The 25137-nt window shown below is 33.6% G+C and overlaps 1 protein-coding gene across 1 annotated transcript; it reads left to right on the top strand.

Moving 5' to 3' along the window:
- The first annotated feature begins 18510 nt into the window (after positions 1–18510).
- On the top strand, positions 18511–20267 carry LOC133327094 (serine/threonine-protein phosphatase 2B catalytic subunit 3-like). Its single transcript, XM_061535671.1, has one exon. It carries the CDS (start codon positions 18511–18513, stop codon positions 20254–20256), a length of 1746 nt encoding a protein of 581 aa, XP_061391655.1. The 3' UTR covers positions 20257–20267.
- The last annotated feature ends 4870 nt before the right edge of the window (positions 20268–25137 follow it).

Raw genomic sequence — 25137 nt, 5'->3', positions numbered from 1 at the left:
GGGCAGTCCACTTTTTGTTTCGATTTTTTTTTCGATGTATTGAATAATGAATGCACACCATTCAAAAGACTTTGAAATGTATCAGGTGTTTGATGTTTAGTTGTCATTACATTTAATTAAACTCATTGTATATAATTATATATGGAACTGTGAACTTTTTTGTGGATTTTTTTTTGTGATACTAAATTATTAAAGTATTTAAAATATGTATGAAATGTAATTTTATATTGTATCGGAATTTTCGAAATTTATGGAACATTTTTTAGCAATCGAAAAAAGTCAAGCAAACGATGAAATGTTCGAAAGGACCGAACTTCCACCATAAAGTGGAAATTCAAAATATCAAAAATCGATCGGAAATTTTATATGAAGGCTATACTATAGTCAATTTTTGGTAGGAAGATTTGATACCTAATAAAAACCTAAAATATCAAAATATCCCCAAATTATGAATATTGAAAATCCAACATTATAGCCCATTCCGTTGAAAAACGTACAATATTTCTATATTCTATCTTAAATATTCCGATGTCTCTATCTTCAAAAGTCGGTCTTGTCTAAATCGGCATAGAATTCTGATATATACGTTGTCGTTTCTATACGTTGTCGTTTATATAAAAGACCTTTGAAGCGATATTGTGTATATAGACGGTCACTGAAGCCATCTTCTATTTGCTGAAGGTTACTTAAGGTGTCATCCGTAAATAAAAAGTCCATCATGGGATTTCCTGTTTATAAAATATCATTGAAAGGGCCACTATCACCTGAACGCAGTTAACTTTTAAAATTTTTGTTTTTTTTTTTCAAAGATCATCAGTAATCAGAAGGACCTTTAAAAAAAATAGTTTCTGAGAACCATTCGACCACGAGGCGTAGATTTTTTAAAATGTTTTCTAAGAATATTTTCTGAGAGACCATTCGATGTTTTAACGAGTATTTTTCGACGGACCATCAGATCTGCGCTTAGTGTTATGCTCTAAAAGTATTATTTAATAAGTCCAAGGCTATAAAAATATTATTGGTTGAAAAATATTATTTAATAAGTTCAAGGCTATAAAAATATTATTGCTTGAAAAATATTATTGTTTAAGTCCTAGCCTATAACTAGGCTACAAAAATATAATTGAATAAGTCCAAGGCTATAACTACGCTTGAATAATCCTATTCAAATCCACGCCTATAACTATGGTCGAAAAATAATTCTATACAAATCTACGCCTATAACTATGGTCGAAAAATAATCCTTTACAAATCCGTGCCTATAACTAAGCTTAAAAAATAGTCCTTTACAAATCCACGCCTATAACTATGCTCGAAAAATAGTCCTTTACAAATCCACGCCTATAACTATGCTCGAAGAATGCTCCTTTACAAATCCACGCATGTAACTATGCTCGAAGAATAGTCATTTAAAAATCCACGCCTATGACTATGCTCGAAGAATAGTCATTTAAAAATCCACGCCTATGACTATGCTCGAAAAATAGTCATTTAAAAATCCACGCCTATAACTATGCTCGGAAAATAGGCCTTTAGAAATCCACGCCTATAACTATGGTCGACAAATAATTCTATACAAACCTACGCCTATAACTATGGTCGAAAAATAATCCTATACAAATCCACGCCTATAACTATGGTCGAAAAATAATCCCATGCAAATCCACGCCTATAACTAAGCTTGAAAAATAATCCTTTACAAATCCGTGCCTATAACTAAGCTTAAAAAATAGTCCTTTACAAATCCACGCCTATAACTATGCTCGAAAAATAGTCCTTTACAAATCCACGCCTATAACTATGCTCGAAGAATACTCCTTTACAAATCCACGCATGTAACTATGCTCGAAAAATAGTCCTTTACAAATCCACGCCTATGACTATGCTCGAAGAATAGTCATTTAAAAATCCACGCCTATGACTATGCTCGAAAAATAGTCATTTAAAAATCCACGCCTATAACTATGCTCGGAAAATAGGCCTTTAGAAATCCACGCCTATAACTATGCTCGAAAAATAGTCATTAAAAATTCCACGCCTATAACTGTGCTCAAGAAATAGTCATTTAAAAATCCACGCCTATAACTATGCTCGAAAAATGGTTATTTAAAAATCCACGCCTATAACTGTGCTCGAAAAATAGTCATTTAAAAATCCACGCCTATAACTATGCTCGGAAAATAGGCCTTTAGAAATCCACGCCGATATTTATGCTCGAAAAATAGTCCTTTAGAAATCCACGCCTATAACTATGCTCGAAAAATAGTCCTTTACAAATCCACGCCTATAACTATGCTCGAAAAATAGTCCTTTAGAAATCCACGCCTATAACTATGCTCGAAAAATAGTCCTTTACAAATCCACGCCTATAACTATACCCAAAATATTCTGTAAAAAATTCACGCCTATAAATATGCTGGAAAAATATGTAAAAAACTCTACGTTCCCAGGTTTAAATATTTTTTGGGAAAAGTATGTTATTTTTTTAGACTATTAACAGCTTCAAACGTTTATAAAGACATTTGGATATTTCCCACTTTGTCGCATAAATCTGTGATAATTGACACCATATGTTTGTTTTCTAATGACTACAACACCATTCCGCGGAACCCTCCTCCTCCTCCTCCTCACAAACAGAAATTGTTGTGTGTGTCATTATTTAGTGTCCATTTGTTTTTTTTGTTCCGCCTTCTCTATCGTTCCTTGGTCAGACAATATAATTATCATAGATTTTGTATGTTATATATGTATGTATATTTAGATATACCGACAGCTCAACTTAATTACAATAATTAAAGTACAATAATGTGTAATAAATACATTCAATAGCAATTAGTATAGAATGAATAACAAACAAAACATATATTTTATTATCATTATTAAAAAAAAAAAATTGTTTGAGAATATTCTCAAGTCAATAGGTTAAAGGGCACATAAATTCGATTTGATAAATTGTGTCATAAAATTTCTAACACTAGAATGTCAGCGAAGGTGAGAAAAGAAATTACAATAATAGTTATTGCTAGTCCTAGAATAAACACCCCAACCCCATAACTATGCTCGAAAAATTATTTCTTAAAATCCAAAAAATCCAAGCTCAAAAAAAGTTGTTTAAAAAGACCACGACTTTAACTATTCTCGAAAAAAATCAAAGCTTCAAAAATATTCTTTAAAAATCTACGCCTAAAACTATACTCAAAAATATTATTGAAAAAATCCAAGCCTATAAATATGCTCGGAAAATACTCCTTGAGAGATCGAAGCTTTAAAAATTATTCTTTAAAAACCCAATCCTATAACTATACTCGAAAAATATTCGTTAAAAGATCCTCGCCTATAACTAAGCCCAAAAAAATATTTTATAAAAAAATTATTTTCTAAATTTACCGCCTTTTCGAAAAGTGTTCTTTATTTGTTTTTTAATCTATAGTAGTCCTTGAAAAAAAACACGCCTATAACTCTGCTCGAAAAGTAATCCAAATCCACGCATATAACTGCTACGCATATAGCTCTGCTCGAAAAATAGTCCTTAGAAATCCACGCCTGCAGCTATACTCGATAAATAGTCCTTAGAAATCCACGCCTGCAGCTATACTCGATAAATAGTCCTTGAAAAAAACCACGCCTATAACTATATAACCTTTAAAAATCCACGCCTACGACTATATTAAAAAAATAGTCCTTTACAAATCCACGCCTACAACTATGCTCGATAAATAGTCCTTTACAAATCCACGCCTACAACTATGCTCGATAAATAGTCCTTTACAAATCCACGCCTACAACTATGCTCGATAAATAGTCCTTTACAAATCCACGCCTACAACTATGCTCGATAAATAGTCCTTTACAAATCCACGCCTACAACTATGCTCGATAAATAGTCCTTTACAAATCCACGCCTACAACTATGCTCGATAAATAGTCCTTTACAAATCCACGCCTACAACTATGCTCGATAAATAGTCCTTTACAAATCCACGCCTACAACTATGCTCGATAAATAGTCCTTTACAAATCCACGCCTACAACTATGCTCGATAAAAACCTTTACAAATCCACGCCTACAACTATGCTCGATAAATAGTCCTTTACAAATCCACGCCTACAACTATGCTCGATAAATAGTCCTTTACAAATCCACGCCTACAACTATGCTCGATAAATAGTCCTTTACAAATCCACGCCTACAACTATGCTCGATAAATAGTCCTTGAAAAAAAAACACGCCTATAACTATAAAACCTATAACCTTTACAAATCCACGCCTATAACTATATAACCTATAACCTTTACAAATCCACGCCTATGACTATATTAAAAAAATAGTCCTTTACAAATCCACGCCTATTACTATGCTCGAAAAATAGTTCTTTACAAATACATGCCTGTAAATATACCCAAAATATATTCTGCAAAAAATCATTGACTATAAATACGCTTTAATATATTTTATTTAAAAAATCCCCGTCTGTAAATATGTCGAAAAAACTCTTTAAAAAATCCACGACTAAAACTGTGTTCGAAAAATATTTTATTTAAAAAATCACACATACAACTATGCTTGAAAAAATTATTTTTCAAAATTCCCGCCTGTAACTATGCTCGAAAAATATTCTTTACAAAATCCGAGCCTATAACTACGCTTGAAAAATATTTTATTTTAATATTCGACGCCTACAAGTATAATAATCTTTAAAAAATCCCCGCCAATAACTATGCTCGAAAAAGATTCTTTAAAAGATCCTCGCCTATAACTATTCTGCAAAAAATTTTTCTGTAAAATCCAAGCCTCTAACCATGTTCGAAAAATGTTTCTTTAAAAAATCCATGCCTATAACTATGCTCGAAAAATATTCTTCCAAAAATCCACTTGTTAATTTTTGAATTTGTTTCGTTCAAAAAATCTATATTTATTATTAACATATTTGGTTACCAATAAATATAGCCTATGTCTGGTTGTATGTCTACCCAGTCTGCCGGTCACATTGTCTCGGCTACCCACCACACATGTTCAATTGCTAATAAAAGATTGTGACAAACAATTTGAACACCTACAGCTAAGTGTAAAAAAACGATTTTTAATTATTTTCTTCATGTCGATGTTTTTGTGGCTATTTTTGTTGTTGTTGTCTTTGTTGTTGTAGCTGTCTTTTTCTTTCATCTTTAGTCAGTCAAGTCATTTATTTATTTATTTGTCCACACAAATGTCTATATTTCAACATGTGTGTCACATGCAAATTATTTACATACAAGTATGTGTGGGGAACATATGTATATATATAAACACATTAGACTGTAACGATTTATGTAATCAATAATCGATGCCATAATTTATGGGAGATTTTCTTAAGTAAGGTTTAGCGCAGGACTTTTTAACAATATTTTTTTAAAGTCTAGCATAGCTTTAGGCCTGGATTTTTTAAACAATAAATTTTCTAGCATAGTTTAAGGCGTGGATTTTTTAAAATAATAATTTTTCAAGCATAGTTTAAGGCGTGGATTTTTTAAAGAATAGTTTTTAGGAGTGGATTTTTTAGACAATAATTTGTCAAGGACTACGGACTAGTTCTAGACGTAGCTGTTAATTTTTTTAAGCAAGACTATTATTTTTTGAAAATATTTTCTATGTTTTTTTTCTTTTTTTTTTTTTTTGAATTTTTAGTGACCGACCCCTTCTATTATACCTTACCTGAAATGACCATTTATATGGTCATTTAAATTTATAATATTTTAATTTGTTTGCTTTCATAAACCGTTGTGCATACTGCGAATGTCAACTGAATTTTAATTACCTTTTTATTTTAGCAAAGAGAATTAAAATGTGTCACACCCTACATTTTAATGGGCGTTATTTTGGCATAAATGTCACATTTTAGTACACACTAATAAAAAATTAAATCACATGCATGACGTGCTATTACCTTACCAAATTTAGTATATATATAGAAAAACACCACAAATACTTTTTCTTTTTTTTTCGAATCGAAAAAGATCTAATATACTACACCATACGGTCTCTAGAGCGATATATTATACGCTATATGGCGGACATACACACACACATAACTAGGCCGATTAAGTTAATTGAGATTTGACAATCGGTATATTTTACGGTGGGGTCTCGAACCAATTATTATAATACCATTACTTTTTGGTCCCAGAGGAATTTTATTGTAAAAATTTCAACTCAATTTCGAACTTCCTGAGAAAAGATTCTCTAAAAAATCCTCACAAATTTATGATTCTTGATACTTTGTTCCTCAGTATATATTTTCTGCCTCTCAGAAAATATCCTTAATTAAACAACGCTTAGATTTGGCTCCTTAGAAAAATATTCGATAAAAAAAATCACGCCCTGATGATCTGGTTCATCAGAAAAATATTTTTAAAAAACAACTCTCAGAACTTCTCCCTTAGGAAATATGTATGCATATATATTTTTAAGTTATGCTCAGTTCCGGTTTTTAGAAAATTCTGCTCTCTAAGAAAATATTCTTTAAAAAATTCTATGCAACGTTGAGGTCCTCAGAAAAAAATTTATTCACATTTCTGGTCTATCAGAACACTTTCCTGAAAGAATCTACGCTTATTGATCCAAAAGTTCTCTAGAAAATTCAGGCTCAGCTTTGGTCCTTCAGAAAATTCTCCCTAAAGAAGTAACGCTTAATTATGGTCCCTGAGCAAAATAATTTTTAACAAAACAACTTTCAGAACTGCTATCTCAGGAAATACTTTTTAAAATATGTTCAGTTCGGTTTAGTTCAACAAATCCACTCGCAATTGTGGATCCTTGGAAAACGTTATTTAACAAATTCTACGTTTAGTTCAGATCCTCAGAAAGCATTATTAAAAAAATCTAGGCGCACTTTTGAACCATCCGAAAATATTCCTTTACGAATCCACTTATATTGATCCAAAAGTTTCTGAAAAGTTTATCCATAAAATTCTGGCATAGTTCTGATCCTTCAGGAAATGCTCCTTAAAGACTCCATGTCCAGTTCTGATCGTTAAGAAAACTATTCTTTAAAAAAAAAAAACAACTCTCAGAAAATATTCCTGGTCCCTCAGAAAAATATTCTTTAACAAAATAAATCTCAGAACTACTATCTCAGGAAATAATTTCAGTTCAGTTCAAAAAAATCTACGTTACGGCCAGGTCCTCAGAAAATATTATTTAAAAAAATCCAGGCGCACTTCTGAACAATTCATTAAAGAATCCAGTTATATTGGTCGATCAATTGTCGGATTTACCGGATCCAAAATTCCTTTAGAAAATATATTTTTTTAAAATCCACATTTATTGGTCAGATATTTCCACAGAAAATATACTTTTAAAAACCACGTCTATTTAAACTGATATTCCCTCAAAAAATTAAAGAATTCACGCTTATCTTTCGTATAGTTCCGCAGAAAATATTCTTTAAAAATCAACGCATATTGGTCGGATAGTTCAGTAGAAAAATTAAAAAAGAACCCACGCTCCGAAAATATCCTCTCTTACTGGACTGGTAGCCCCTCCGAAAATATTCTTTAAAAATTTACGCTTAATGGTCGGATAGTTCTACCGAAAATATTCTTTAAAAATTTACGCTTAATGGTCGGATAGTTCTACCGAAAATATTCTTTAAAATATTATTTAAAACTGGTCGGATAGTTCTGCAAACAATATTTTTTTTAAATCCACGTTTATTGGTCGGATAGTTGCGCAGAAAATATTTTTAAATAATGCACGCTTATTTGACGGATAGTTCCGAAGGAAATATTTTTTAAAAATCCACACTTGTAGGGCTGATAGTTCCGCAGGAAATATTTTTTAAAAAACCACGCTTATAGGTCTGATAGTTCCGCAGAAAATATTCTTTAAAAATCCGCGTTTATTGGTCGGATAGTTCCGCAGAAAATATTCTTTAGAAATCCAAGCTTATTGGTCGGATAGTTCCACAGAAAATATTTTTTAAAAATGCACGCTTATTTGTCAGATAGTTCCGCAGAAAATATTTTTAAAAAATGCACGCTTATTTGTCGGATAGTTCCGCAGAAAATATTCTTTAAAAATCCAAGCTTATTTATCGGATAATTCCGCAGAAACAAATCTTTAAAAATCCACGTTTATTGGTCGAATAGTTCCGCTCCACTCTTATTGGTCTAATAACCTAAACGACATTTTTTTTTCAAAATCCCAAAGAAAATGTTTTTTATTTATATCCAACCTTATATCTACCATTGAGGCTGCGAAAAAATATTCCTTAAAGCATTCAAGCATATCGATCAGACTTTTCCCCTATAACTATTATCTCTTGAGGTATAGGGAGTTGGGTATCACTCTCCGTACATATGTATGACTAATTATGGGGTATTAAAAATAAATCACAACATTTCAATCATTTGTCTGTTTGTCGCTGAAGGTACTTCATTTGTCTTTTGTAGTTTCTTTGATTTCATTTTCGGTTTTGTTTTTATTTTTTTTGAGCATGAGCCAATTGTATTTTGTTTTCACAGGCAAATTTATACCAGCAACCGCAGCACCACCACCTGTAATAATGCCTAGACTGACAGACACTTGCTAGTCCGTCCATAAGGGGGGTAGTCGAATTGTTTGCTAATATTTTTTGTTGTTGTTGTTTTGCTTGTCTGTCTGTCAGTATATTTGCCTTTTGTGTGATTTTGTGGTTCTGTGCCTGACAGACATACATAATATTTTTTCTTGTTGTTGTTGTTGTTTTTCCGCTTTTTTTTGCTTTCATGTGCATTGGGAGGCGGGGTGTCTGGTTAGCGAGATGTTGACCACAATTTTTATATTTTTGGAGGTGGTGATGTATTTAATCCACATGTACACACCTACTACTAGTACTAGTAGTCCGTGTAGTGGAACATGTGATAGGATAATATGTACGGATGGATGTGTGTGAGTGGGAACATGTGAATGGGCTTTCAAGTAATCCTACTGTCTGACAAACTGACTGACTGACACTTTTTTCATTTCACTTGTGTTTTCATTTTCTTTTGTTTTATTATTTATTTCTTGTTGTTTTTTTGTTTTTCCTGTCTCTCAAAACACAACATCCGATAATATGAGAAAGAGGTTAGGAAAAAAACAAATATGGCTTGACAAGTGTGATAATATTACTATTTAATGGGATTCAAAAAAAAAAAAAAAATCCAAGAGTTGGAAGGTCCTTGAAAAAAAAATTCTTTAAAATATCCCCTCTTTGGGAGGTCCATGAAAAAATATTTCTTCCTATAAAATACCAGCTTCTGCAGGTACATTAAGAACCATGGAATACCTTTCCATAAGTAATCCCTTTCCTTAACAAATTAGTTGTTAAAAAACATCCAAACACTTTGTAAATTTCTTTACTCTTATGTGTGTTTTATTTATTTCAGTCTATCCCAATTGTAATTAAAATCTTTTACTTATCTATTATTTATTCAATAGTTTTTAAAACAAATAATGTTTGTCTGTCTATTTGTTTGTTAATTTATTATTTTTTCCACTTATTCTTGTTGGCACAATTTACATTGTCTCGTCTTCGGAATGGTAATAACAACATATATATATATATATATATACAGTGGTGGTCACAGAATTAAAACATTTATTGTGGTAAAAATTTTTTGATCAGCCCACGATTCGTTTGAAGTATTTTGGAAATTTTTTTTATTCAGAACACTTCGATATACTGTACTTAAGAGATTTAGTGTGAAAATGGAAAATTATTGTGTCAATTTTTCCATAAATAACGGTTTATATGAAAATACATCGATTTTGAAGTGGCCATATAATTAAAACATTGTGTGATTTTTTACTTTACTGCATTTTTTGAAAATATTTTTAAAAAAGCTCTTTATTTTTGTTAAATTATGTAAAATAAGCAACGATAAAATGATTTAGAAATATAAATTTAAAAAAAAAATTTGTAAAATTTATCGAAATTGCCAAAAATTTGTACAGTACACCTAACATTCAAAAAATCAGACTTATTATAGAAAATAAAGGTCCAAATGCACCAGAAATTGCTACAATTAGTAGAAAACAATAAATAATTCTCAAAATAAATAAATATTTGAAATAAAAACTCAAAAAATGGGAATTAACCTAAAAGAACGATTTTAGCCTTTATTGAAGAAGGCCGCAATATTTTTGCAGTATGTGAGGAAATATATTATTTTTAGATAAAATTTATTCTGTACTACTCGAACAATCGATTTGATATAATAAATGCCAATATCAATCGATATTTCCTCACATACTGCAAAAATATTGCGGCCTGCTTCAATAAAGGCTATCGAAATTGAATCGTTCCTTTAGGTTAATTCCCATTTTTTTGAGTTTTTATTTAAAATATTTTTTATTTTGAGAATTATTTATTGTTTTCTACTAATTCTAGCAATTTCTGGTGCATTTGGACCTTTATTTTCTATAATAAGTATGATTTTCTGAATGTTAGGTGTACTGTACAAATTTTTGGCAATTTCGATAAATTTTACAGATTTTTTTAAAAAATTATATTTTTTTAAATTATTTTATCGATGCTTATTTTACATAATTTAACTAAAATGAAGAGCTTTTTTAAATTTTTTTTTTCAAAAAATGCAGTAAAGTAAAAAATCGCACAATGTTTTAATTATATGGCCACTTCAAAGTCGATGTATTTTCATAAAAACCGTTATTTATGGAAAAATTGCATGCAATAATTTTCCATTTTCACACTAAATCTCTTAAGTGCAGTATATCGAAGAGTTCTGAATAAAAAAAATTTCAAAAATACTTCAAACGAATCGAGGGGTGATCAAAAAATTGTTACCACAGTAAATGTTTTAATTCTGTGACCACCACTGTATATATATATACATATATATATATATATAAATAGTGTGGTCCTGTTTTAGTAGATAACATTCTGGGGGAATCTGAATTTTTTAAAAATATTTTCGGAGGGTTTAAATGCTGAGTTAAAAAAAAAATTATGTCTTGAAGCTTACATTTTTTAAAGGATATTTTCTGAGCAACCAGAACTGATGATGGATTTTTTAAAAATGATGATTTTCTGAGGGACCAGAAATGAGGCTGTCTTTTTAAAGAATATTATCTGGGGCACCAAACCTGAGAACGGTTTTTTTAAAGAAGATTTTCTGAAGGGCCTATAAACGTGATTTTATAAAAAGTATTTTCTCAGGGATCAGCATTGAGAATGCGGTTTTTAAGAATATTTTCTCGAAAACCAGAACTGAGAGTGGATTTCTACAAAAAAAAAAAAAAAAAAACAAATTAAGGGACCAAAAAACTTGGATTTGTTAAAGAATATTTTCTTAGGAACCAAAACTGATTATGTTTTTTTTTTTTTTGAAGTTGATTTTGTGTGATTTTGTGAGGGACCAAAATTGAGGCATTGAAGAAAGTTTTTTGAGGAATTTTTTTAACGAATATTATCTGAATTTTTAACGAATACCATCACTGAAGGTGCATTTTAATGATGATTTTGTGAAGAAGCAGAACTGAGGATGGACTTTTTTAAAGAATATTTTCTGAGGGACCAAAACTGATGGTGGTTTTTTTGAAAATATTTTCTAAACGACCAATTAGCTTGGATTTTCTAAAAAATATTTTCTGAAGAACCTGAACACAGGATTATTTACAAAATATTTTCTGAGGGACCAATAAGCGTGTATATTTAATAATGTTTTCTGAAGATCCAGCTACGTATTTTTTTAAGAACTATTAAAAATATTTTTTGAGGGCCTAGATCTGATGCTGAATTTTTTAAAGAACATTTTCTAAGGCGTGGAACTATCCGACCAGTAAGCGTGGATTTTTAGAGAATATTTTCGGAGGGACTATCCGACCAGTAAGCGTGGATTTTTAAAGCATATTTTCGAAGGGACTGTCCGACCAATAAACGAGGATTTTTAAAGAAATTTTTTAGGAGGGACTATCTAAACAATAAGCGTGGATTTTTAAAGAATATTTTCTGCAGACCAATTAGCGTGGATTTTTAAAGAATATTTTCTGCGGACCAATTAGCGTGGATTTTTAAAGAATATTTTCTGCGGACCAATTAGCGTGGATTTTTAAAGAATATTTTCTGCGGAACTATCCGACCATAAGCGGGGATTTTTAAAGAATATTTTCGGAGGGACATTCCGACCAATTAACGTGGATTTTTAATGAATATTTTGCGGAGGCACAATCCGACCTCTAAGCGTGGACTTTTAAAGAATATTTTCGGAGCCACCATCCGACCAATAAGCGTAAATAAAAAAAACATTTTCTGTGGAACTATCCGACCAATAAGCGTGTATTTTTAAAGAATATTTTCGGAGGGACTATCCGATTTTTAAAGAATATTTCGGACCAATAAGCGTGAATTTTTAAAGAATATTTTCGGAGGGACTATCCGACCAATAAGCGTGGATTTTTAACAAATATTTTCGGACGGACTATCCGACCAATATTTTTAAGGAATATTTTAAAGAATTTTTAGAAGGGACTATCTTACCAATAAGCGTAGCTTTTTAAAGACTGTTTTCAGAGGCAACGGCTGGAAGTGTGGATTTTTAAAGAATATTTTCGGAGGGACTATCCGACCAATAAGCGTGGTTTTTTGATGAATATTTTCGACCAATAAGCGTGGTTTTTTGATGAATATTTTCTGCAAAACTATCCGACCAATAAACGTGAATTTTTTAGGAATATTTTCTGCAAAACTATCCGACCAATAAGCGTGGATTTTAAAGAATATTTTTGGAGGTACTATCCGCCCAATAAACAAAAAATATTTAAAAGGGATTCTAAAAAATCTAAGGAATATTTTGTGTATACATATTCAAGGGTGTTACATACATGCATATCATATATATGTACATGCCTACACATATATATATATATTTTTGTAGACGTTACGGATTATAATTACTTAAAATTCTCGAGTAATTATTCATTACAAATGAAATTATTTTTATTTCATTTTCATTTTTTTGTTTGTCACATAATTGCAAATGTACACACAAACATACCTACATACGAGTATATACTAATTATACATACATCTTAAAGTCATGGTCTGATGGACTTTCTCTTTGCTTTGCTGTTGACTGTCGTTTGCAAAATTTGTTGAATTGTAATAAGGAGACACAAGCATACATACATACGTATAATATATATATATATATATATATATGTATGCACACATATATATGTATGTATTTATGTATATACATATACAAAAATAATTGTTTGTTTATAGTATATTAATTGTTTTTAATTATTTTTAGTAGCCCAGCACAAAAAAAATATTGTCAAAATCTACAACAAAAAATATTAAAAAAATTGCAAAAACTAAATTTTATTTTTTATTAGCTAGTCTTTATTAGTTATTTGCCCGAGTTTGTTCGTTCGTTTGTATGTGGAAAAAATAACAAACAAAAAATAATTAGTTTTCAATAAAGCAATAAAGTGATTTTATTAAGCAAATATAAAAAATAAATAAAAAGTGTTATTTGCATTGCAAACTGATTACAAATCTTTGTCGATTTTTTTTCTATTGACATTTTTAATCCGTTTAATGGTAATTGTAAACGTCATTGTTGTTATTCATTTATTTATTTGCTTTAATCTCTGCGATTAATAAAACTAATCGTGTCTATTTTTAATTAATTAATTAATTATCCCTGTGTGACAATGCCAAAGCAGCAGCGAAGCGCAGCTCAGCTATTCAATTGAATTCATAAAGGAACGCAGTGCAATTTCGAAATCTATGCTATAATTACAAAACAATAACAACAACAACTCAATCAACGCAAAATTCTATAACCATATGTGTGGGTTTTTTCAATTGGAAATATTTAATAATTTTCATTTGTAAATTACAACAATTGTTTTGAAAAAAAAAATATAAAGGATTAAAGGTCTATGAAGAAAAAAAATATATTCAACGAAATAAATTGACCCTTGGAATAATAGAATATTGACAAAATTGGCAAACTAAATTGTCACAGAATTAAATATATAGGCAATATTATATGGAAGCGTGGATTTTTAAAGGATATTTTCTGCGGAACTATCCGACCAACAAGTGTGGATTTTTAATGAATATTTTAGAAGGCAACATCCGGCCAATAAGCTTGAATTTTGAAAAAATATTTGAATTTTTAAAGAATATTTTCGGAGGGATTGTCCGACCAATAAGCTTGGATTTTTAAAGAATATTTTCGGAGCCACCATCCGGCCAATAAGCGTGAATTTTTAAAAAAATATTTGCGGAGGGACTATCCGACCAATAAACGTGGATATTTAATTAATTTCGGAGCCACTATCCGGCCAGTAAGCGTGGATTTTTTAAAAATATTTTGGGAGCCACCATCGGGCCAATAAGCATGAGTATGTAAAGAATATTTTCGGAGAGACTGTCCGACCAATAAGCCTGGATTTTTGAAGAATATTTCCAGGGGGACTATCCGACCAATAAGCGTGGATTTTCGGAGGGACTATCCAATAAGCGTGGATTTTTAGCGAATATTTTCGAAGGGTCTATCCAACCAATAAGCGTGGATTTTTAAAGAATATTTTCGGAGCCACCATCCGACCAATAAGCGTGACATTTTTAAAGAATATTTTCGGAACCACCATCCGACCAATCAGCGTGGATTTTTAAAAAATATTTTCGGAGGGACTATCCGACCAATAAGCGTGGATTTTTAAAGAATATTTTCAGAGGGACTATCCGATCAATAAGCGTGGATTTTTAAAGAATATTTTCGGAGGGACTATCCGACCAATAAGCGTGAACTTTTAAATAATATTTTCGAAGGGACTGTCGACCAAAAATTGTGAGTGTTTAAAGAAAATTTTCGGAGGAACTGTCGACCAAAAATTGTGAGGGTTTAAAGCACTCACATGTTAAGATTTTCTGAATGACCAATGAACGTGATTTTATAAAAAAAATATTTTTGCATGAATCAGAATTGAGCATGGGATTTTAAGGATATTTTCTGAAGAACCAGAACTCAGGGTGAATTTTAACATTTTTTCTGGATTTGTAGAATTTCTCAATTTTGATCCAAGAGAAAATATATATATTTTTTTTCAGAAAATCTTAACATGTCGCAACTGTGTCCACCTTATAGCAGGTAAAGGGACCCACATATATTTCTATATACTATTGCCTATATATTTTATTCTGTGGCAATTTAGTTTGTCCATTGGATTTTTATATCCTACACAACTATGTTGTCAGGGTATTATAGCAGCCCCAAAAGTTTGTAACGCCGCGAAATATTGGTCCTAGTCCCACCTTTAAGTATACCGATCGTCATATCTCGACTAGCTGAGTCGATGTAGACATGTGTGTCCGTCCGTCCGTGTGTCCATTATAATTTGTAAACACGATACATGCCACAATTATGGACCAATCTTCACGAAATTTTGCATGTAGGATGGGTTCTGCCTAATGAAGACCCCTATTGGTAAAGATCGGTTCATATTTAGGGGATGATTTTTTGTCGGTTTTTCTGATCGCTCCAGAGGACGAATTATGACCCGAACATCGCGAATTTTCACATGGAGAAGGGGATTGGGCCAAAGAATAAGCATGCCTGTTTGGATCAATATTTAGCGGGTCAAATTGACCCTTACTTTTGTGTGAAAAATTACAAAATTTGTATTCTATAGCGTATATATTTACTCCCGAAGGACATAGAGCCAAGATGTTGATAGTATATCCAAGAGGAGTGGTTGACCTCTAAATCGATACCAATTATATTGTCGTATGTACTCGGATGTGGGAGTTACACTTAAATGTTTACAGGTGCTTACGTATTCATATATTATTTAGTAACCCATTACCACACTAGAGGGCGGAAATATAGCACTGATTTCTGATGAACCAGAGCTGAAGATGGATTTTGTAAAGAAGATTTTCTGAGAGACCAATAAGCCAGAATTTTTAAGAATGTATTCTGAAGAACCATTACGTTTACCATGCCTGAAAAAAGTTTGAAGATGGGACCCATTGGTCCACTCCTTCTGGTACCTCCCCCACAGAGGGTCAACATTTTCAATATTTATAAATCCAATATTACTCTAATGGAATGTCCGATTTTAACCAAAGTTTGTACAACCTATTATCTTTGCAAATCCAAGATCAAGTGAAGATGGGACCACTCCTTTTGGTACCTCCCCCACAAAATGGTTAACATTGTGCTAAAAAAATCTATTATCTTTACCAAGCCTAGATCAAGTACGAAGATGGGACCTATTGGTTCACTCATTCTGTTACCTCCCCCACAGAGGGTCAAAATTTTCAATATTTATAAATCCAATTTCAGGCCAATGGAATGGCTTGGATTTTTAAAAGATTTTAAAAAGATTCTGGAGGCGTGGATTTTAGAACGAATATTTTGGAGGCGTGTTTTTTTTCAAGTATTCTGGAGGCTTGGATTTTTTAAACAACATTTTTTCAAGGCCTTCAGGATGCGTGGATATAAAGGCCTTCAGGAGGCGTCGATTTTTTTAAACAACACTTTTTAATGGCCTTCAGGAGGCATCGATTTTTTAAACAACTTTTTTAAAGGCCTTCAGGAGGCGTCGATTTTTTAAAACAACACTTTTTTAAAGGCCTTCAGGAGGCGTGGATTTATTAAACAATATTACTTCAAGACCTTCAGGGGGCGTGGATTTTTTATACAATATTTTTTCAAAGCTTTCATGAGGGGTGGATTTTTTAGGGTATATTTTTGGGCTTTAAGGAGGGGTGAATTTAAAAAAGGGATTCCCGATTCGGGGATTTAAAAAATGTTCAGAGTGCATACAATTTTTTAAAGAATGTGTGTGTATTTTTTAACGGGAGTGTCCAAATTTTCTATAGGCGTTCATTTTTTAAAGATTTTTTTATTAAACTATATTTAACTTTATTTTTTTAACCTACTGTGGATTTTTGTATTTTTTTTTAAGTTTGTAATTTTTTTATATTTTTTATACAAATATTTCTAAAGGAACCCCAAAGTACATCCTCAGCCTAAAAAAGTCCTGCTATAGATTGCGCAATAACAAAAAACTATAAGTACCCTCTTGACCCAATTTGTATATTTCTATAAAATGTAAAAAAATGTTTTATATATTTGTATTTTATTTCATTTTTGTTTACTTTAAATAAATCCCTTTTCGCAATGGCTTATAGCGAAAATAAAAACACGACATTGGTAATTAGAGGCCAAATGGTTGTTGTTGTCTAGTGGCGGTCAAATAAAAGTTCAACAATAACGACTTTCACCCGAAGGAGACATTTTTGTTGTTGTTGGTATTTTTTTCTTTACCAATTAATTAGAAGATAATGACTAAGTAAAGCCAAATTTGACACGAATATCCAGTGAACGGCTAAGTACTTCAAACACCCGCATACTCGCACACACACACGGACACACTCGTATCAATATGTAAATTAAATTGCCTAGATGGCTAACAGGCTTATCTCTTCAACGTTGGGTCATAAAAAAACTTTAGTTTAAATAATAGAGAGAGGGAGGCGAAATGGCGCCCAACATGGGGTGTTGGATTGGTTTTTATATTTTCACATAAAAAATAAAGTAACCAGCATTTTGAGGTCATAAATATCCCGAGTAATTTAAGACGATTCGAAATGGCGCCCAACGATGCGGTGTTAAATGATTATATTTCCAAGATTTTTATTTAAAGGGTGGGGGGAATGTGACCTCCATTTTTTTTAAATTACCCCCAAACAAAATACTATTTCTATTATTTTGAATTGCATTAAATGTTGTATTCATTTGATTTAAAGTTCATTCGTGTTTTTTTCTGTTTTGTTCCATTTCTTTACAGGTCACTGTGACGTTTGTATAGCTTAGCAAAATACATTTTCTATACACCAATAAACACACAGACACACTCACACACACATTGAATTATACAAGGAAAATCATATTTGCTTTCCTTGTTTTGCCTTGGGAAAAAGAAGTAAACGAAAAAAAAACTTTGTTGAAGAGGAATTGTCGTGTAGAAGAAGAAGAAAAAAAGAAGAAGCTTTGCCGTTTTTTTATAACAAGGATAAGCGGTTAAAGGGCGAGTAACACACACACAAGAATATAGAACCCCTTAAGGCAATCCAAGTAATATTTTCGAAAAAGAAAAAATTCAAAACGAATTACGAAAAAACAAAAACAAGTAGATGAACCAGAAGATATAAAAACCCCAAATCGAATCGATACAACAAAGGAAACAAAGCTTTAAAAAAACACAAAACACAACTACAAACTCCTCCCGCCACGCCCTCAAGCCAAATAAGCAACACAGCTAGTCCTTAAATTTTGAAACAAAGAAGAAACAGTATTTACCATTGCCTGGCATCCTTTGTGAACGAACATTCAAACACTCGCAGTACAAGGAGAACAAGAAGAAGCAGCGAAATATATTAAGAAATCCCATCATCGCCATAATCATCAACATTATCATCTTTGGGTCATAAAAACACAACAGCAGCACCCCAAGCGACCGACATGTCTTCACCAGCCACCCAACATCCACCATCCTCAACACAACAGCAACAGAAAACCACATCGTCGGCAGCCAGTAGCGGCGGCGGCGGCGGCAACAACAACATACACGACAAACAAACAGCTGTAAATTCCAACAAAGCCTCGGCCTCAGCTGCTGGTAGCGGAGGTGGTGGAGGCGGAGGCACCACCGGCAACAATGTCCATGACAGTCCCATTAAAAAGCCACCATTAAATACCAAAGATCGCGTCATCGACAGTGTACCCTTTCCGCCAAGTCGCAAACTAACCGCAGCCGATATATTCGATCCACGAACCGGTAAACCCCATCACGATGTCCTCAAACAACATTTCATTTTGGAGGGCCGCATCGAAGAGGATGCCGCCCTGCGGATAATACGCGACGGTGCCACCCTACTGCGACAGGAAAAGACAATGATCGACATTGAGGCTCCGGTCACGGTGTGCGGCGATATTCACGGCCAGTTCTATGATCTGATGAAACTGTTCGAAATTGGCGGTTCACCGGCCACAACAAAGTATCTGTTCTTGGGCGATTATGTGGATCGAGGCTATTTCAGCATTGAGTGTGTTCTCTATCTGTGGTCGCTGAAGATCACCTATCCCACGACCCTGTTCTTGTTGCGCGGCAACCACGAGTGCCGCCATCTGACCGAATACTTCACATTCAAGCAGGAGTGCAAAATGAAATACTCGGAACGAGTATACGATGCCTGTATGGAAGCATTTGATTGTTTGCCGCTGGCGGCTCTCATGAACCAACAGTTCCTTTGTGTCCACGGCGGCCTGTCGCCCGAGATACACGAACTCGACGATATACGCCGTTTGGATCGCTTCAAGGAGCCACCAGCCTTCGGACCCATGTGCGATCTGCTGTGGTCCGATCCGCTGGAGGATTTCGGCAACGAGAAAAATTCCGATTTCTATACGCACAATTCGGTGAGGGGCTGTTCATATTTCTATAGCTATGCGGCTTGCTGTGACTTTCTCCAGAACAACAATCTGCTGTCGATAATACGGGCCCACGAGGCGCAGGACGCCGGCTATCGTATGTATCGCAAATCGCAGACCACAGGATTTCCATCGCTCATCACCATCTTCTCGGCGCCCAACTACTTGGATGTGTACAACAACAAGGCGGCGGTATTGAAATACGAGAACAATGTCATGAATATCCGACAGTTCAACTGTTCGCCCCATCCTTATTGGCTTCCAAACTTCATGGATGTCTTCACCTGGTCGTTGCCGTTTGTGGGCGAAAAGGTCACGGAAATGCTAATGAACGTCTTGAACATCTGCTCCGACGATGAGTTGATGAGCGAACAGGATGAACCCTGTTCGGATGATGAGGCTGCGGCCCGCAAAGAGGTTATACGCAATAAGATTAGGGCAATTGGTAAAATGGCTCGTGTCTTTTCAGTTTTGAGAGAAGAATCCGAATCGGTGTTGCAGCTTAAGGGTCTAACGCCAACTGGCGCCCTACCGCTGGGTGCCTTGTCGGGTGGCAAGAAGTCGCTGACGAACGCCATGCAAGGCTTTTCGCCAAATCACAAAATCGCCTCATTTGCCGAAGCCAAGGGATTGGATGCGGTCAATGAACGTATGCCGCCACGACGTGATGCATCGCCATCACCGGCCGAGGAGGATCATCAAAAGACATTGTCGCAACAGGCAGCCGAAGCGGCAAATGCCTTAGCCAGTTCCAATGCGAATTCAATCAATGGATAATTTTAAGTCACACCGAGAAATAAATAGAAGAAGCAGCCATACACACACTACTAAAGTCAGTCAGTCGAAATGAAGCCACACAACACACCTACAGTTACATATACGAAAAAATAAATTTAAAACAAAAGATGAAGAAGAAGCAGCATCTGCAGAAACAGTGGAAGTTTTTTAAAGGCTTTACTATCACTAATCTACTCTACAACTTCACTTTCATACTCCTTACTTACCTACCTATCTGTCGATCGATTTTCGTATCTCTCCATTATTTTCTAACCTGTTTTTCTTCTTGAGATGATCCTTCATTGCTGTTCGTAAAAAAGCAACAACAAATTCATAAAACTGAGATGTGCTAATTATACTCTCGCATCTCGCTCTCTGTGACTTCCAATTTCATTCATCACGATGTACTTAAGAAGCTCTTTAACGGGGTCTATCTCTCTTAATCTCGCTCTACAGTTGTCTGCATCATAAAATAAGTGTTGTGAAAGGTAAGTCGCATTTAAAATTTTTTTATTTTAAATTAGATTATCGTTGAAGTCGAAAAAAAATTATTTTTACATAGTACAAATTGGAAATTCTAGATATTTACCGTGAAGATGTGTGATTAGAAAGGACTTGATCTTTCCATCGGATGTCATTGGCCTTCTCTTTCTGCGTGAACCATCAGCTGGGAAATCCTCATCCATTCTAACAGCATGACCTAGCTAATGTTGTCACTGCAGGTCGATACGGTTGATATTTCGATGTTCGAAAATATATAGTACAGCTAATGGTTCATTCGCCGAAGATCGGAGAATTATTCTCTCAAACACTCCAAGAGCTGCCTCATCTGCTGTTGGTCAACACTATTCTTCTCCAGATTTCAAAGCTGATGTTATTAGTTTTGTTTATGGTTGTACACAGGTATATAAAATTGTTCACTACCTCGAAGCTGTAGTGGCCTTCCCTTTTTGCGTGAACCATTAGCTGGGAAATCCTCATCAATTCTGTAGTCGCTGCAGGTCGATACGTTTGATATGTCGATGTCCGAGAATAGATGGTACAGCTCATGGTTCATTCGACGCAGATCGGCCCATATATCTTCCAGAGAATTTTTCTCTCAAACACTCCAAGAGCTGCCTCATCTGATCAGCGATCCACTCAACATCACGGGTAGTATCATCGTCTTGAAGTGTGTGAGTTTGGTCTGGCGGGAGGTGGCTTTCTTTCTAAATTGCTTACATAGACTGTTGGCCAACACTATTCTTCTCCGGATTTCAAAGCTGATGTTATTAGTTTTGTTTATGGCGGTAGCGAGGTTCAAAAGTGGATGTCGTTCAAAAGTGGATGTTGCCGCTCGCAATGTTCGACGTAGGCGAGTAACTTATGCTGTCTGGTGTACAGACCACCATTTCTGTTCACATTTGCATCTAGTATGACCCATTCCAGCAGGATGTTAAACAGGTCACACAACAAACTGTCACCTTGCCTGACTTCTCCTTCGGCATTGAAGGTCTCTGAGAGGTCCTTTCTGACTTTATCTTATCCCTATTCCAAAACGAACTTGTATAAAGACCTATTCCGCAAAAGGAACATCGGACCGATCTTTTGGTTCATCTAGTTCATGTTGCGACAGTCGTAAATTGTTGTCATGTCCTCCTAGTTCATTTTGATTCAATCGTTCATCTAGATTTTTCCGTTTATTGGCAAAAGGAACGATCGGCCTAGGCCCGTTCTTTCAATCATCCAGTTCAAATGGCTTCCGTGTACCAATCCCGTTGATCCAATCGCTCATCTAACTAAACGAGTAGATTAACAATGAACTATGGAACTAAATTATTATTCATTTTGTAATTGTCAACTCCATTGATCGCCCACTTTGAACGAAACCTAAAGGTAAATCATGAAGAGGCTAGAAAAAATAAAAAGGAACTATCGGACAGGTTCATTCGTTCATCTAGTTAATTTTGCGCCGGGCGTAAATCATTGTCATGTTCTCCTATTTTATTTTGATTCAATCTAAATTTTTCCGTTCATTGAACTTTGCGAAACAAACTAGTTCAACGGCCCAACTTTGAACAAGACTTAAATATAAAGGCTGAAGAGGCTGGAAAAAATCGCTTTAAGGCCGTAGGAGACATCATAAAGGCCAGAACTGTTTTGGGGACTTTTACATACCGTCGATATAGCCGTTTTAAAAAAGAAAAAATAAAAGGGAACAATCGGACAGGTTATTTCGTTCGTTTAGTTCATTTTTTGTCCTGTTCTAGTTCATTTTGATTCAATCGTTCATCTAGATTTTTGCATTCATTGAACGTTGCGAAACAAACTAGTTCAACAGAACTATTCCGCAAATGGAACGATCGGTGCTAGGCTCAGTTCGTTCGCTCATCCAGATATTGAAAGTCCACATTGAACGAGACCCATCGGAAAGATGAAGAGACTGGAAAAAATATTACGTTCGAATCGCTTATAAGCCATAGGCGTTATCAAATAATGGCCAGAACTATTTGACATGACTTTTAACTTAAACTTCATGAACTCAAGACCGAATTGGTGGCAGTTTAGGAGTAGGCTCGTACAGCAAGTATAGCAGCAGCGGAACAAATCTAGTTTATTAAAAACGATCTGATTTTTTCCAGAGGTAGTTATTTTTACCATAATTATGGGTATATATTTTTTTTCTTGGGGGACGTACCCGGCTGTTTGACCCGGAAGTTCGGATAAGGGTACCCGTTTAATGTATAAAATTTTAAGGCTTATGAATGGTGATATGAAGGGGTTATCTCAAATCGTTTGAGAGTTACTAAATAAACTCGGTTTTGAATTCCGATGTTTTTTGAAAAACTCACTAAAAGACCAACTTGGGTCCATTGTTGTCCCTCGCAATCCGGACTCTAATGACAGACTTTTCCAAAAATGCGATGTATGTGGCTGTATCTGTTGTGGATGAAAGGATATTGCCGTTAGGACCCTACAAAAACAAGGAAATTCTTTCGCGGAATATTTTTTTTTTTTTTTTGGGTGGTCGACCATTTTATAAGAAAGTTATGTCAAAGCTTCATGAGGATAGAACTTTTATGAATATTCATAGGCAGGCACTATCATGGCTTAAGGTATGGGGATTTTTTATGAATATATGTCCGTGTTATATTTCGTATAATATTTAACCGGACTTTCTCCTTCCCCCATTAGTACCCTTGAGGAAGCTGCTGATCGTTCCAGACGTAGATAAAAAAAGTCTTGTCAGGTTTAATGCTTTCGATAGGTTTAGTTGGGAGTCCTCGGTAGTATTTCTTTTGATTTTTGTGAACTCCATAACATCATAAAATTGATATCTATTAATCTAATATAAATTTTCTTTATTTTTTTAGGTGTTAGGTAAAACATTGAAAACAACAACAACCAATAAAAACAGCAACAACAACCAAGCAACAGCAACTGTAATGCAAATTACGATTAAATAATTACTTAATATTTTTTAGCATATATCAAAACAAAACAAAAAAACTAAAATATAATAATAAAAAAAACACAACAAAAAATACATTTAAATTAATTTTTAAAAACATTTTTCGAAAACATTTTTTCCCCGCAAAACAAAAATCAACATACCAACAGAAATACAAAACAAAAATAATAAAATCACATTTATGAAGTTAAATAAAGAAAAATTACCAAACCAATAAAAAACAAGAAAATTAAAAGAAAGAAAAAATAAATAGAAAAAAATAAAGAAAAATAGAAAATCAACACATTATTTATTAAAAAAAAGAAAAACAAATTAAAAGAAAATCATAAGATACAATTTTATAAACCAAAAAAATCTCTATTGTCTATCGCTCTCTCTCCCTCTAATTCTAATACTGTATTTTCTCTTTTCTAACTATCTGTCTGTCTCTCTATCCTTTAAATTCTAACTGTCTAACTCTTGTAACTTATACATTTTTAGATAGCTCTAACTAATCTTTAAAAACAAAAAAACCAACACCTTTACCTTAAAAAGTGAAAAAGAAAATACCAATGAAAACAAGAAATCACACACACACTATGAAATTACTTTAAAAGTAAATTTTTAATTTTAAAATCTATGTTTTTTTTTTTATTTTCTATTTACCCTAATGTAAGAAATTGAAAATTAACAAGAACAACAACAACAATTGTAACTCATTCCATTTGTAGTCGAACATTTAACATTGTGTTTTAAACCAACTTATAAAAAAATCAGCAAAAATTGAAACTGAACCTAACCTATATTCTAAAGAAAAATCGTAATTTTCTCTCTCTCTAGCCTTATAATTACCTATCCATTTCTCCGTCCTTCCAAACCACCCTTCATACCTTTCATAAATCCTATTTACAATATCATCTTTTAATTTTCCAACGAAATTGTGTTTGAAGCTTTTCACATGGAATTCGAATTGTATTGGACCCAAAATTGTCGGGTATGAAAGAGTCTTTTTAAATGAAATTGTTTTTTTATCCGACCACCTTGTGTTGAGTGTGAACCACTGATCTACCTTTGATGTAATTAAGCCCTACTTTACTGTATTTATTTAGATAGAGGATATTTCATGATTAATTGACCTTTCGATTATCCGCCTTGTATTTATGTAGACCTGGCTCCACAATGAAGTTGCAAAAATTACCTCTTTCCACAGACTCGACAGCTAAAGGTAAACCACAGTTAAACCGTTAAGGCCTCTGACCTGCACAGATTTTGAAGCATCACATTTTGTTCCATCTATGTACGATGGTTCCCATCTATAAGAGATCAATATGATTCCTACAGTATGTTTTTTATATATAGAATCAGACAATCTTTGGCAGTTTTATCTTCAAGTTTCTTTAAAGGAAAATATGGAAAATCCTTTAGAAATCCACTTCAAGGTTTTATATGTT

This window comes from Musca vetustissima, unplaced genomic scaffold (assembly GCF_032173495.1).
Source record: "Musca vetustissima isolate MV318-11 ecotype Yass unplaced genomic scaffold, APGP_CSIRO_Mvet_v1 utg4859, whole genome shotgun sequence".
In the NCBI taxonomy this organism is placed as follows: Eukaryota; Metazoa; Arthropoda; class Insecta; order Diptera; family Muscidae; genus Musca; species Musca vetustissima.
This window is presented reverse-complemented; position numbering and strand designations above follow the sequence as displayed.